At 38.9% G+C, this 14,620-nt stretch overlaps 1 protein-coding gene across 1 annotated transcript in view; it reads left to right on the plus strand.

Moving 5' to 3' along the window:
• The first annotated feature begins 842 nt into the window (after positions 1-842).
• PDE4DIP (phosphodiesterase 4D interacting protein) overlaps positions 843-14,620 on the plus strand; it is a 203,585-nt gene continuing 189,807 nt past the window's right edge. The window contains exon 1 of the mRNA XM_057720836.1: positions 843-1,235. Coding sequence (XP_057576819.1) covers positions 1,003-1,235 — 233 coding nt within the window. The 5' untranslated portion in view covers positions 843-1,002. The remainder of the gene's footprint in view (positions 1,236-14,620) is intronic.

Consider the following 14,620-nt stretch of genomic DNA (forward strand, 5'->3'; position numbering starts at 1 on the left):
GTACCTGACTGGGAGCCCAGCATCACCAGGGAGTATTACCCCATATCTCTAGCCCAAGAAAAGATCAAAATTCGAAATTCTAGGTCTGGTTTCTACTGAATGCATGTCACTTTCATGCCATGGTAAAGTCAAAAAATTGTTGAGTGGAACCAGTAAGCTGGGGCCTTCAGTACAGAATAGTGCAGTAAAAGCATTCTGCTTTGCTGGAGACTCAGCTTCCATACTTAGAGGACACTGGAATATAAGAAAAGGGTTTTCAGAACATTTAGTGGAGGATTTATTTGACCTATGAACTTTTTTTTATAACCATGAAAACATCCCTTTGCCTTGATGGCAGATACCAAGCTATATATACTGTACCATGAGTTCTTCACGAAAAATGACAATCACAAAGTCTCAACTGAAAGAAAAATTGAGGTTTAGGAGAAAGGTTTTTACAGTAACTAAAGGTAAAATCAAAAGGTAAAGAAGATTTTAAAAGAGGGGAAAGAGGGAAAGAGAGGGAAAGGAGGCTAGATAACCTAGAAAAGTAATGATTCTGAGGAGAGAAAAATATAAAATATAAGAGGACGACTGATTTGGAGAGTGGAGGACAAATATCGGGAAAATATGGAGACAGGCAGTGAGAAAAAGAGAAACTTCTTGAGGGTAGAAACTGAGGACGGTGACAACGGAGCAGATAGGAAGAAAAAAAGAAAGGCGGTCTGGGAATGAAAAGCTCTCCAGGTTGAGGTAGTGGGTGGAAAGAGAAGAGGGAGATGCCAGAGGGTGAAGAGGCAGCGGCGGGTGTTTGTGGGAGAGGGACCGAAGCAATCGGGGCGGAGCAGGTGGCGGAGGCAGCCGCGGAGGAGGCCTGGTCTTCCCAGGCCTCCACCACGACCGTGGCTACTGGAGCGGATGGTCGTCCACGCCCCGAGGATGCTCCCTGGCAGTGCCGCAAGACCTTAGGAAACCCAAGCAGCGAACGTAACTAGGATTGGGCTGGCCAGGCCCTTGCAATTCATGAAGAGGACTGACAGCGGGTCCTGCTGCCGCCGCCGCTGCGACTGCGGCTGCTGCTGCCGCGCGTCCCGCCGGGCGCACCACGCGCCCTACTGGTCCAAGGACGCGGCGCGAACCCCGCAGTCCTCGCGGCAGTCTCCCGGCCGGGAGCGGCGGCATCCCGAGCCGGCCGGGAGCTGGGCGGCCGCGGCCGAGGAGGAAGAGGCAGCCGCGGCAGCCGCACCCTGGATGAGGTGAGAGCACCGCGGGAGCCCCGGAGGCTGCAGACTGCACCCGGGAGTGGCGGCGCCCGCTGCGCTGGTTAGGGGAACCGCGTTCCGGGCTGGGACCCAGGGGCTGGAGACCCGGGCGCTTGGGAGAGGTTGACACAGAGTGACATTAGCTTGGAGAAGGTTGGAGGGCACGGCTGGGGACAGGGTGGTGATGGGGCTGGTGACGGGGACGGGTTGGGGAGAGACAGTAGGGAGTTGCCTAGAAATACAGGTGTGGCTCTGGACTGTATCAGACTAAAGCTTAGGAAACCCAGTCTCTACCCCGAGGTCTTTGCTTAACGCGTAGTCAACGGCTTTGTTGGTGGAGATGAGAGTGAAGGCCATGCCGGTTGGGTCGAGTCAAAGGAGAGATGAACACATGATTCAGAAGGCCATGCCAGGTTGGAAGCCCTGAATGGTAAAAGCAGTTAAAGGACCAGGAAATGCGTGTGGGTGTACAGTTGAAAGAGTACCCACTGCCTTATCTTATTCTCCCCCATCCCCTCAATCTTAGATACAGACAGCAGGGTGGGGATTGGTGATGGTTCTTTCTTCCTAGGCTACCTCTCTTCGCCTGCAGAGCTGGAGCCTTGCCTGCTGGCTGGGTGATGCTGAGCAGGAAGAGCCCCACCTAAACCCAGCCACTCTCGTTGCTCTGGCTTGGAAGACCAGACAGATTAGGCCCAAATTTTCTTCACGGTGCAGCAGCAGGATGAAAGCCTGCCATACACACAATTTTTTTGGAGGAGACAGATTGTGCTCCTGACTTTTTGAAATAAACATTTCCTTGTCAGAGCATCTTTAGCTTATTCTTTTATGGGAAGCTGGCACTCATAAATCAAACTACAAGGCAATAGTGGTTTCAGGATCTAAGCTGCCATTAACTAATTGGGATCTGAAAAAAGTTTCGTCATTTCTCTAGGCCTGTTTCCTATGCATAAAATCAGGATTGGGGGCTTTTGAGTATTAATTACAGAACTAAATATTAATGGGATCTGTATGTGTTCGGGACAGTGGTTTATTTGTGAATGAGGAAACAATTTTTTCACAGACACAATTGTGTTTATTCATCACACTGTCCACTGTTTATTTGAGAAAACTGAGACTATTCAGTTAACAGTACTTAAAGGAATCCCATTTCTAGGCAGAAACCCATGATAAATTATTGCTTTTAAGAAGGAATGAAGCAATAAGTATTCATTATTTGATTTTTTTATAAAGCTGAATTTTAGCCCAAACATAATTACTCTTTTTAAACGTGTCTCTATGGTGTGTTGAATATTTTTTACAGATTACTTTGGAATCTTTTAAAAAACCTGAAACAAAAAATTAATCTGTATATATATTTATAATTTAAAGTCTTCTTTACTTTATACATGCTGGGGTGAACTCTTTTCATCAAAAGAAGCATTACCATTGCAAAATTTTAAATGGGTCATGACTTCTTATCCTAAATGTGATTTTTCTTACTATCTCTGGTAACAGAAAGTTTGTAGGGTTAGAATTAGTTCTCTATATTGTGGTTTAATTGTTAAAATGGAAGGCATATGCTTTCATTACTTCCTTAATAGTTATTTATCTGACGGATCTCTACATTCGTTGATGTGGTGACAAGCCTTGAATGTTTTTAAACATTTCAGGAATACTCAAATGAAGCAGTGTCAGAAACTTCACTGAGCTTGGTGCTACCCTGACCCTCATTTAAAAATCAGTTCTGGGCTTCCTAGGTGGCGCAGTGGTTAAGCGTCTGCCTGCCAATGCAGGGGACACGAGTTCGATCCCTGCTCCAGGAAGATCCCATATGCCGCGGAGCAACTAAGCCCGTGTGCCACAACTATTGAGCCTGCGCTTTAGAGCCCGTGAGCCACAACTATTGAGCCCATGTGCTGCAACTGCTGAAGCCCATGCGCCTAGAGCCCATGCTCTGCAACAAGAGAAGCCACAGCAATGAGGAGTCCGCGCACCACAACGAAGAGTAGCCCCCACTCACCGCAACTAAAAGAAGGCCCACGCACAGCAAAAAAGACCCAACACAGCCAATAAAATAAATAAATAAATTTATTAAAAAAAAATCAGTTAGTTAGGAATGTGCAACATACTTTTAAAAACATACCTGTCTTAGCTATAGTTATTAGAAGTTTATGAATATTAGAGGCATGCACTTGGGGAGGAGTGTCTCTGGTATCCAGTTTTCTAACTCCCAGTTAACTAAAAATGAAAGAAAGCAGCTTATTTTAATTCAGTGTGTTTTTGTTTGTTTATTTTAATCAAGCAATGATGGTGGAGGCCAGTATAAAACTGGGTGCAAAAGTACCCTCAGGTAGTTGAGAATCTGTAGTTCTAAACTCTGCTCACCTAACTACAGTATGGAATAAGTGCTATAACAGTAAGATGGATTGTGGAAATTAAAAAATAAATAAATACAAGGCTACTATATAAACCCAGAATGCAAGTTACTAATTTACCATGAGGAGTCATCTTAGGGAACTAGACCCTCTTTTTTTTTTTTATTTCAGTAAGGTGTCTTGGCATACTTGCCACATTTGGAAGCCAAATTATAATCAAAAGATTGTTTATGAAACGTGAATATAGAATAAGGAGAATTAGTCAGTAAATTCTAGATTTGAAAAGAAGTAATAGCTTCAAATGGGAGTATCAAAGGATACAAATGGGTTCTTTCTGCCCTGGATGGCGAGGGTCATTAATGATCAACCTCTCTCCTCAGGCACGCCTTCCTTTTTTCTCTGATATGCTAATATTTTCAGGTAGTAGTCTATTTTGCTTGGGAATCTTTATGTCTGTTTCAAGTGTCTACACATTTCTTCTCTGAACCAGTTTGTTTCATTGTAAAGTTTAAATTCCAAATGGCAAGCTTACTTTCCTTAGGTAAAATTCATGATGGGGGTAGGGAAGTAGGGTTGGGGGACATTGTTATAGTCCCTACATGCTGTAATATGAGCCATGTGGTTAATGGCAACTGGATATGGCACTAAGAGGCAGAGGATCAGAGAGGGCTTCACACACACACACAGGAGATGAACTTTTTCTAGCCCAACAAGATAACAGAGCCAGGGTTGGGTGGGAAGTAAATTTTGTAGCAGAGGGATATACGCAAATGTATGGCCCTGGGGAAATGGCTTATTGAAGTGACACCCATGCTGTGATAGAACTTTTCTATGAGGATTTAATTCAAAGGTGTTCCTCTTTCAAGTATACAACTATTTAAAAAGAGGAATTAAATGAGTTGCCAGATTATGGGAATGTGCCTCAATGGGCACCTTTGAAGCCTAGCAGACTGCACATGCACATTGCAGATTGCACAGGTGGATAGCCTAGAACCAGCAGGCAGCTGCCGGAGGTTGTGGTTGGTGGGGAGGAACGGTGTCAGAGAAGGATCAGCACATTTCAACCGCTGTGTCTCTTTAACCATCTCTCTTTTTGTTTTTTGGGTTTTTCTTTTTTTTACTGCTTTATTGAGATATAATTGGCATACAATAAACTGGGCAAATTTAAAATGTACAATTTGGAAAGTGTCCATATGTGTATATATCTGTAAAATCATCACATGCCCATCATCCTAAAAAGTTTCCTTCTGCCCTTTTATAATCCCTTCCTCTGTCTCTTCTTGCCTCACTAACACACAGGCAACAACTGGTCCTTTTGTCACTATATGACAGTTTGCACTTTCTAGAATTTTATATAAATGGGATTATACAGCATGAACTCTTTTTGCCTGGCTTCTTTCACTCAGAAAGTGTGAAACTTCTCTCACTAGTTTTCTTAAGATTTATCCATACTGTTATGGGTATCAATAGTTCATTTTCTTTCATTACTGAGTAGTATTCCATTGTATGGCTATACCACAAGTATATTAGTTCACCAGCTGTTGGGTTGTTTCCAGGTTCATGGCTATTACAAATAAAGCTGCGATGAACATTGTTGTATAAGTCTTTGTATGTACATATGCTTTCATTTCTCTTGGGGGAATTTCTAGTAGAACAGTAGGCATATGTTTAACTTTTTAGGAAATTGCCAAACTCTTTGTCAATGGGATTTTACTTTTACATTCCCAGTAGAGATGTGTGAAGGTCCCTATTTCTCCATATCCTTGCCAACATTTGTTACTGTCTTGTCTTTTTTTATTATAGCCATTTTAGTGAGTGTGAAATGGTATCTGATCATGATTTTGATTTGCAGTTCCTATTAACTACTGATATTGAACAACTTTTCATGTGCTTTATTACCATCTGTATATTTTTGGTGACGTGTTTGTTGAAATTTTTTGCCCATTTTTTATGGAGTTCTTTGCTTTTTTATTGTTAAATTTAAGAGTTTTTTATTCTAACTACAAGTTTTTATTATATATGTACTTTATTATATATGTACTTTTATTATATATGTACTTTATTAATTTGTAGTTTGTAAATACATATATATGTATTTATATATGTTTCTCCCAATCTATAGTTTGTCTTTTCATTTTATTTACAGTGTTTTTGAAGGCCAGAAATTTTGCTAAAGTAAGTCCAAACTATCAAATTTTTCTTTTAAGGATTTTGCTTTTAATGTTATATCTAAGAAACCATTACTTAACCCAAGGTCACAAAAATATTTTCCTATGTTTTCTTCTAGAAGCTTTATAGTTTCATGTTTTACATTTTGGGTCTATGATCAATTTTGAGTTAACTTTTGTATCCAGTACAAGGTATTGATCAAAGCTCATTTTTTTGCATATCGTGTTGTTCCAACACTGTTTGTTGAGAAGTCTATCCTTTCTCCATTTAATTGCCTTAGCACTTTTATCAAAGTCAATTGACCATGCATATGTGAGTCTATATCTGAATTTTCTGTTCTGTTCCATTGATCTATTCGTCTGTCTTTAGACTAATACCATACTATCTTGATTACTAGAGCTTTTTAATTCTTGAAATAATGTGGTGCAAATCCTTCAGTTTCATTCTTCTTATTCAAAATTGTTTGGGCTACTCTAGGTTCTTTACATTTCCATATACATTTTAGAATCCACTTGTCAACACAGACAAAAAGCCTGCTGGGAATTTGAATGGGATTGTATTGAAACCTATATATTAATTTGGAGAGAATCGGTATTTTAACAATACTGAGTCTTCTGATCCATAAACGTGGTGTATCTCTTCACTTATTTAGGTCAGTGGTTCTCAACTGGGGACAGTTATGCCTCATAAAGGACATTTGTCAGTACCTGGACACATTTTTGATTATCCTAACTCACAGCAAGGGTGATACTGGCATTTAGTAAATAGAAGTCAGGAATACTGTTTAACAGTCTGCAATACATGGAACAGTTCTAACATTGAAGAACCATCTGGCCCAAAACATCAATAGTGAGTGAGGTTCAGAAAACCTCATTTAGTTCTTTTTTCTTAGCACTGTTTTATGGTTTTTAGTATACAGAATTTACACATCTTATGAGACATCCTTAAATTCTTCACATATTTAATTTATTATAAATGATAATGTCTTTAAAATTTCGATTTCTGATTGTTCATTGCTAGTTTATACTGATTTTTGTATGATTTTATATCCTGTAGTTTTGCTGAATTCACTATTTAGTTCCAGTAGATTTTTTGTAGATTCCATAGAATTTTCTGCATAATATTTATGTCATCCACACAAGAGAGGAAAAGGGAGGGAGGGAGGAAGAGACAGAAGGAGAGACAGTTTTACTTCTTTCTTTCCAATCTCTATTTATTTATTTATTTATTTAGCCTTATTGCACTAGCTAACACCTCTAGTACAAAGTTGAATTGAAATAGTGAAAGCAAACATACTTTGCCTTGTTTCTGATCTTAAGAGGAAGGCATTTATTCTTTTACCATTAAGTTTATACCTGTAGGTTTTTCAGAGATACTTTTCATCAGATTGAGGAAGTTCTCTTCTATTCATAATTTTCTGTGTTTTCATTAGGATTGGATGTTTGATTTTACATTTGATGAGATGCCTATGTCATTTTTCTTTTTTATTCTATTAATATGGTAAATTACACTGATTGACTTAAGAATGTTAAAATCAATGTTGAGTTCCTAGAGTAAATCCCAGTTAGTCATGATATACTATCCTTTCTATACTGTTGACTTAGAGCTGCTAAAATTTTGTGAAGATTTTTTGTGTCTATGTTCAGGAGGGAAATGGTTTGTATTCTTCACTTGTAATGTCTTTGTCTGGATTTCGTATAAGGATAATGTTTCCTCATAAAATAAGTTGGGAAGTATTCCCTCTTCTTCAATCTTTGGGGGACAGTTTGTGTAGAACTGGCATTATTTCTTCCTTAAATGTTTGATAGAATTCAAAGGAAAATTATTAGCATAATATCTTCAAGGTTCATCCATGTTGTAGCATGAGTCAGAATCCTGTTCTTTTTAAAGGCTGAATAATATACATTATATGTATATGTCACATTCTGTTTATCTATTCATTCACTGATGGACATTTGGGTTGTTTCCACCTTTTGACTATTGTGAATCAGCTCTGAACATTGGTGTACAAGTACCTGTCTGAGTCCCTGCTTTCAATTCTTTTGAGTATTTACCCAGAAGTGGAATTGCTGAATTATGTGGTAATTCTGTGTGGAACCCCTGTACTATTTCCTACAGTGACTGCACCATTTTATATTATCAGTAGTGCACAAGGGTTCTGACTTCTTCACATCCTCCCCGACACTTGTTATTTTCTGTTTTTTCTGTTTTTTTAATAATAGTCATCTCAATGGGTGTGAAGTGGAATCTCATTGTGGTTTTGATTTTCATTTTCCTAATAATATTTTTTAAAGTCTAACATTTACTCACATATTTACTATTTCCAGTTTTCTTCATTAGTTTGCTTAGATCTAGATTTCGATCTGGTATCATTCCCCTTCTGCTTGAAAGAACTTCTTTAACATTTCTTATTCTTATTGTGTAGATAAACTGTTGGGGAATTCTTTCAGATTTTGTGTGTCTGAGAAAGTCTTTTTTCCAGCTTCAGGTTTAAAAGATGTTTTTGCTGGTTATTAGGACTAACTACATAATTTGTGGGGCCCAATGCAGTATCAAAATGTATAGCCCTCTGTTCAGAATTATTAAGAATTTCAAGCCATCAACATCAGAATATTAGGGGAATTTCCTGGTGGTCCAGTGCTTAGGGGTTGGCACTTTTACTGCCAGGGCCCAGGTTCAAACCCTGGTCTGGGAGCTAAGATCTGGAAAAAAACAAAACCAAAAACCAGCAGAATATTAAACCAAACACAGTCTTTCTGAGCATAGTACCCTGTGTGACTATACAGGTTGCACATACAAGAAGTCTACTCTGCTGGTTATAGGATTCTAGGTAACTGGTTTTTTGTTTTTCAGTCCTTTAAAGATGTTGTTATGCTATCTTTTAGCTTGTAATTTTTCTGATGAGAATTCTGCTCTCATTCTTGTCCTTGTTCATCTGTACAAAATGGAAGTTTTTTTTTTCCTCCTGAATGCTTTAAAATTTTTCCCTTTATCACTGATGTTAAAAAATTTGATTACAGTGCACCTTGGTGTAGTTGTTTGCATTTCTTGTGCTTTGGCTTTGTGGAGCTTATAGTTTTCATTAAAGTTGGACAATTTTCAGCCATTATTTCTTCGAAGTTTTTTTGTTACCCCTTCTAACTTTCTTCCTTTGGAGACTCTAGTTATACATACATAAGGTCACTAGAAATTTTCTCACAGATCACTGATGCTTTGTTCTTTTTTTAAAGTCTTTTTTCTCTTTGTTTTATTTTGGATTATTTTTATTTATATGTCTTCAAGTTCACTAATCTTTTCTTCTGCAATGTCTAATATGCTCTTAATCCCATGCAGTGTATTTTTCATCTCAGATACTATCTTTTGCATCTTTAGAAGGCTGATTTGTGTCTTTAAAAAAAATAACTTCCATATATTTTACTTAACTTGGTCAATCTTTAGTCTACCTTCTTGAATATATGGAATGTTATAAAAATTGTTTTAATTCTAACATCCATGTCAGTTCCTAGTATGTTTCTAGTCATTGATGTGATTGATTTTTCTCTTCATTTTGAGTAGTATTTTCCTTCAAACACTTTCATTTTGAGTAGTGCTTCTTTGCATACCTGGTAATACTTGATCAGATGCTGCATATTGAGCACTTTATTGTTGGATGCCAGATAATTTTGTATTTCTGTAAATATTCTTGAGCTTTATTCTGGGACATAGTTAAGTTGCTTAGAAATAGTTTGACCCTTTGGGGTCTTGTTTTTAAGGTTTGTTAGGTGAAACCAAAGAAACATTTCATAACTTTCTATACTGGGCTAATACTTGTTTGTATACTCTACCCAATATCCCATGAATTATGAAAAATTTTCTACTTCTGTTGCTGGAGAAACAAACTGTTCTTATCCTGTATAAGCCAAGAACATTGTCCCTCTGATTCTCTTATGTGATTCTTACCCCAGCCTTAGTTTCCTCATACAAACATGCTGATCAGTACACAGCTGAATACTCAAGGGGGCTGCTTGGCAGATCTCTGGAATTTTCTCTTTTCTGGTACTCTGCTCTATGAGATCTTACTACCTTGGCCTTCCCAAATTCCTAGCTTTATCTCAACTTAGGGAGATAACTAGGATCTGCCTTGGTTCCATCTCTTACTACTTCCAACTATAAACTCTCTCCAAAAGTAAACTAGGGCAGTTGTGTGGCTCATTTTGTTTGTTTCTCTTTTCTCTGGCATCATTATCTGTATTGCCTAATATCTTTTGTATATTTTGTCCAGGTTTTTAATTATTCCTATCAGAGGTGAGTGGTAACAAATATGGACCCTGTTACTTCATGCTGTTTGGAAATAAAAGTGTCTTCCTAATTATCTTTTAAATTGTATTTTTCAACCCTGGCTACATACTTGAATTACTTAGGGTGATTTAAAAAAACTTATGTACAGGCTCCACTCTAGACCAATTAAACCAGACTCTTTCAGCTTGAGGCCCTAACCTCATGTACAAAAGCACTCATGTACAGCAAGTTTAGAGAACCAGTGAATTAAAGAACTGTTGCATTCATAAACAATTCTGAGAGACTTTTGTCTTCTATCACTCCAACCAAGACACAAAGGTGATTGGGTTTCTGTTTTTGTTTATGTTTTTGATAAGCTGTGTGGAGCTATAGAAGGTTTTAAAGCAGGGTACTGATGTACTTAGATCTTTGTTTTAGGACCATAAGTGTGATAACTGTGTGGGAGATGGGGTAAAGTGGGTTGAGGGATAACTAAGAAGCTGTTATGAGTGATTTGGGGTCTGAGTTTATCAGGGCCTGAACTTAGGCAGTGGTAGTAGGAATGGTGAAGAAGGAGAATGTAGGCCTGGACCTGCTGGCAGATAACTTGCTACCTTGCAGACACTGAAAATAAAACCAACACAGAAAATAATTGAGAGACAGAGAAAGAAAACTCCATTTTTGGAGTTGTATACTAAGCCGTATTTGAAACCTCTGGTTGAGGTTTTTGCTCAACCCTAGTTGAAATATTATCCCCACTCAGTATGGGGGTGGTGGTAGTTAGGTGAGGCGACAAAAGGATGGCGGTCACATCTGTGGAGAAGACCCTGGATAATATAAAAAATACCTTCACAGAGGGTTGCGTATGTTGACCACGTGGTGTTAGTGTTCAGGGTGGGAATGTGTAGCAGGCAAGGAGAGGTTTGCCTCAGGACACTGCAACCTCTTCTTCAAGTTACTTGTTCTCTCAGTCTTGTTTGCCAGAGCAGCCTTGTAAGTATAGGCGATTTGTACTAGATCTCATGGGAGTTCCAAACAGAGTTCTGTGATTTAGATTTTTGATCACTGACATCTATGGCAGCAACATTATCATTGTTATTATTATTACATGTATAACTTACACTATTAATAATATTTATTGAGTACTGGCTACATGCCAGCATTATACACATCTTAAGCAATGTATAAGCATAAGTTCATTTAATCCTCACTACAGTTCTGTGAGATAGATGCTATTATTATCCCTGCTCTTTTAGAAAGGTTAAATGATTTGACAAGATCACACATTTATGAAGTGGTAGAGGCGGTGCTCAATTTGGCAGGTGCTAAATCTTTGTTTCATGTGCATTAGAGTCATTATTTTTGTTCATATTGTCTGCTTTAAGTTCTTTTTCCTTTAGTGACCCTAAATCTGTTATTTTCCTTAAAGAACAAATCAAAACAAACAAGAGGAACAAAAAGCCTTTGATCGAGCTTAGACAAAAATGGTTTGGTCTCCAAATTATCATAACAAGTGTGAAATGTCATCTGTTTTAAAGTAATAAACTGCATTACTAAAATCTGACCTGGTGAGGATTTGCTTTCAATTCATATGGTAAAATGCCTGAAGGCCAACATAGAGAAATGAGTGACCTGTTTAAAGCAAAAGGAAGTGTACCTAGACATGAGCAAGAATCTGTCAAAAAAGCATCAGATAGCTCCATATTCAGGTTAATAAAATTGGGTGAATTGCACATTTCAAAAGAGAATCTGGGACACTGCAAATAACAAAGACTTAAAGCAAACTGGGCTTATTGCCCAGAACAGTGGGCACATGCGTTCACATAATGGGGGGCTTTTGTCCACTGTGTGTGCTCACGCACACTCATATTTAACCATACAACACTCGCTCAAAGAAAGTGGAACCAGTAACAGAACTGTTAACTTGAACGAGTGATCTTAGTGTACAAACAGAAACAATACCATACTTTGGCATCCTTTTAGTCTCCATAATATTCCAATCTATAGCATCTTTTTGCCTCATTGCTATATAAATCTTGACTTTGAAATCTCCAACTAAACAGTGAAACTAAAATGTACAGATTTATTGTTGTTTCAATAAGAAGGCATTTCATGAATTTCACATATCTTCTAAAAGAAAAAAATGTTCTTGGTAGTAACTAAAAGCACATCTGGAAAGAGAATGCTTAGACTGTATATTCTATAGAGTAGTCCTGCAAAAATACTGCTTATCATTCCCTTCATTTGCACCATAAATCTACTTTCCAGTTGTGCAGCCTTAAATAAGAGCTCTGAATTCTTAGTCCTTCTTCACTATAGAGAATGGCTTCTTTGTGAATGGGAGGGCTGGATCTCTAACGCTGCAGCATGGCCTTAGATTGAGGGAAGATTCAGGAATCTGTGTTATCAGTTATCTATTGCTGCATAGAAAATTACCGCCAAACTTAGGGGCTGTGATGGTTAATTTTACGTCCACTTCACTGGATCATAAGGTGCCCAGATGTTTGGCTAAATATTATTTCTGAGTGAGTCTGTGAGGGTGTTTCCAGATGTAATTTGCATTTGAAGTCAGTAGGCTGAGTAAAGCAGATTGCCCTCCCCGGTGTGGGTAGGCGCCATCCAATCCACTGAGGACCTAAATGGAACAAAAATGGAGGAAGGGGGAATTTGTTCTCTCTCTCTGCCTGACTGCTGAGCTGGGATATTAATCTTTTGACCTCGGTCTAGGACTTATACCATGGATCCTCTAGATCTCAGAACAACACATTGGATTTCCTGGGTTTCCAGCTTCCAAGTGGCAGGTTGTAGAATGTCTTAGCCTCCATAATAGCATGAGCTAATCACTTATAATAAATCTCTTCCCAATACCAAGAGTGTGATTATCAAGGATTATTGGGGGCCCTCTTAGAGACTGACTACCACAGCCTGCATCTGTTACCCCAACTCCTGGAAATTAGAGGAACAACGGTATTTATTCCTTCCCTTCCTCCCTTCTGGAATGAGACTATTACAAACCAAGCACAAAAAAATCAAGGAGGAGTGTAATCAGAGCTGAGGCTAAAGACTATGCCAAGCTATGTATGTCATGTTAAAGATTTTCAACCGTATCTTCAGAATAATAAAAACTTCAGACTCTGCTTGCTCAGTCAGCTCTCCGAGTATCCCTGGAAGATACTGCTGGCAGTGACTGGCTCTGGCTATCTTCTTGGATGCCTCAGGGTTGAGGAGATTGATTTCTGGATAGACAGTGTAACCTGTTTGCAGCAAAATAGGGCACTGGTTGGGGAGCTCTGCCTTAGATAACCTATTGGGAGACCACCTAGTACATGTAGTTTAGTTTCTAATATAAATTAGCAAAGCTGCTTTCAGACTGGTCAGGGTTTGGGAGAGCCAGAAACTGGGGGAATATATGCCGTTAAAGTAACTATTAATAGTAATATTAATGACATTAATAAAATAATAACTATTGATTTTTAAATTATTAGCTTTCACAATCATTTTTCATTGTTGCATCATTTCACTCTTAAAGTAATAATTAAACTTTATATTTGAAGAATTATTAGAATTTCAACATGTAAATCATATAAGGAGATTTTCACTCCAAATAACATCTCGAATACTTACTTTTATTTGAGAGTGAATGTTCAGATATAAACAAAAATGGCATGCTTTATTTGTACTACCGGCATGTTATACTGATTAGCTATTATGGGAACCCACATGAGCACGTGTTTGGAGATGTAAGAAACAACATGAAGTCAGCATTTACTTATTGGGTTTGCCAAAGCCAAAGCCAAATGGCAGATTTTGGCTCAACAGCAATGCCAAATTTTGATGTATCTCTAAATTTCATGCCCTCTTTATTCTTCTAGTTTGACACAGGGGCTAGTTTTTCTCAGCCTTCAACTTCAGCTCTGCAGTGGCTACAGCTGTTTTTTCTTTTCCTTGCTTCAGTGAAACCTTAAAAGACTTTCATGTATCTCACCTCCCTCCTCAGCTGGACTTCAAGACTTCCCTTCCCTTTACCTCATCCTTTCAGGACAGTTCCCTACTCGCTCTGTGGATGTCAAGGACCACCAGAAGTAGGGCCCAATCCCTAAACATAAAGCTATTGGAAACTGAGCTAAAAAGTCAGGGCCCTGCCTTCCATGAAAGAAAACTGGAAGCAGAGTCTGCCCCTCGGTGAAGGGACTGTCAAGCACCTAGCAAATGGTTCAGCTCTCTAGGCTAAGGTTCAGAGCCATGACTCCAACATTCTGCCCAAAGAGTAGGTTTTAAAAAAAATTTGCACAAGGGACCCAAGACTAGCAAGACAGGCTGTCCTTGTAAGGCCAATGCAGGTAGAGAGGCAGAAGGAAGTCCTCTGTGCCCCACTACGAGGAACCTGGCAGGCCATATGAAGGAACATGCAAATGCCTGGTGCCTGCAGAAGGCCTGGCGGGACCATAAATGTTGAAGGACGTCAAGTGTAAGATCATACATGGGGGGAGTGTTGGTGGCTGTGATTACCCCAGACCTTTTATGTCCCAGCTAATGGCCAAACAAGATACACTGCAAGGCTGACTCTGTAAGATAGGTTCTGCCAGCAGGGGGCAC

Source organism: Hippopotamus amphibius, chromosome 1 (assembly GCF_030028045.1).
Source record: "Hippopotamus amphibius kiboko isolate mHipAmp2 chromosome 1, mHipAmp2.hap2, whole genome shotgun sequence".
NCBI lineage: Eukaryota > Metazoa > Chordata > Mammalia > Artiodactyla > Hippopotamidae > Hippopotamus > Hippopotamus amphibius.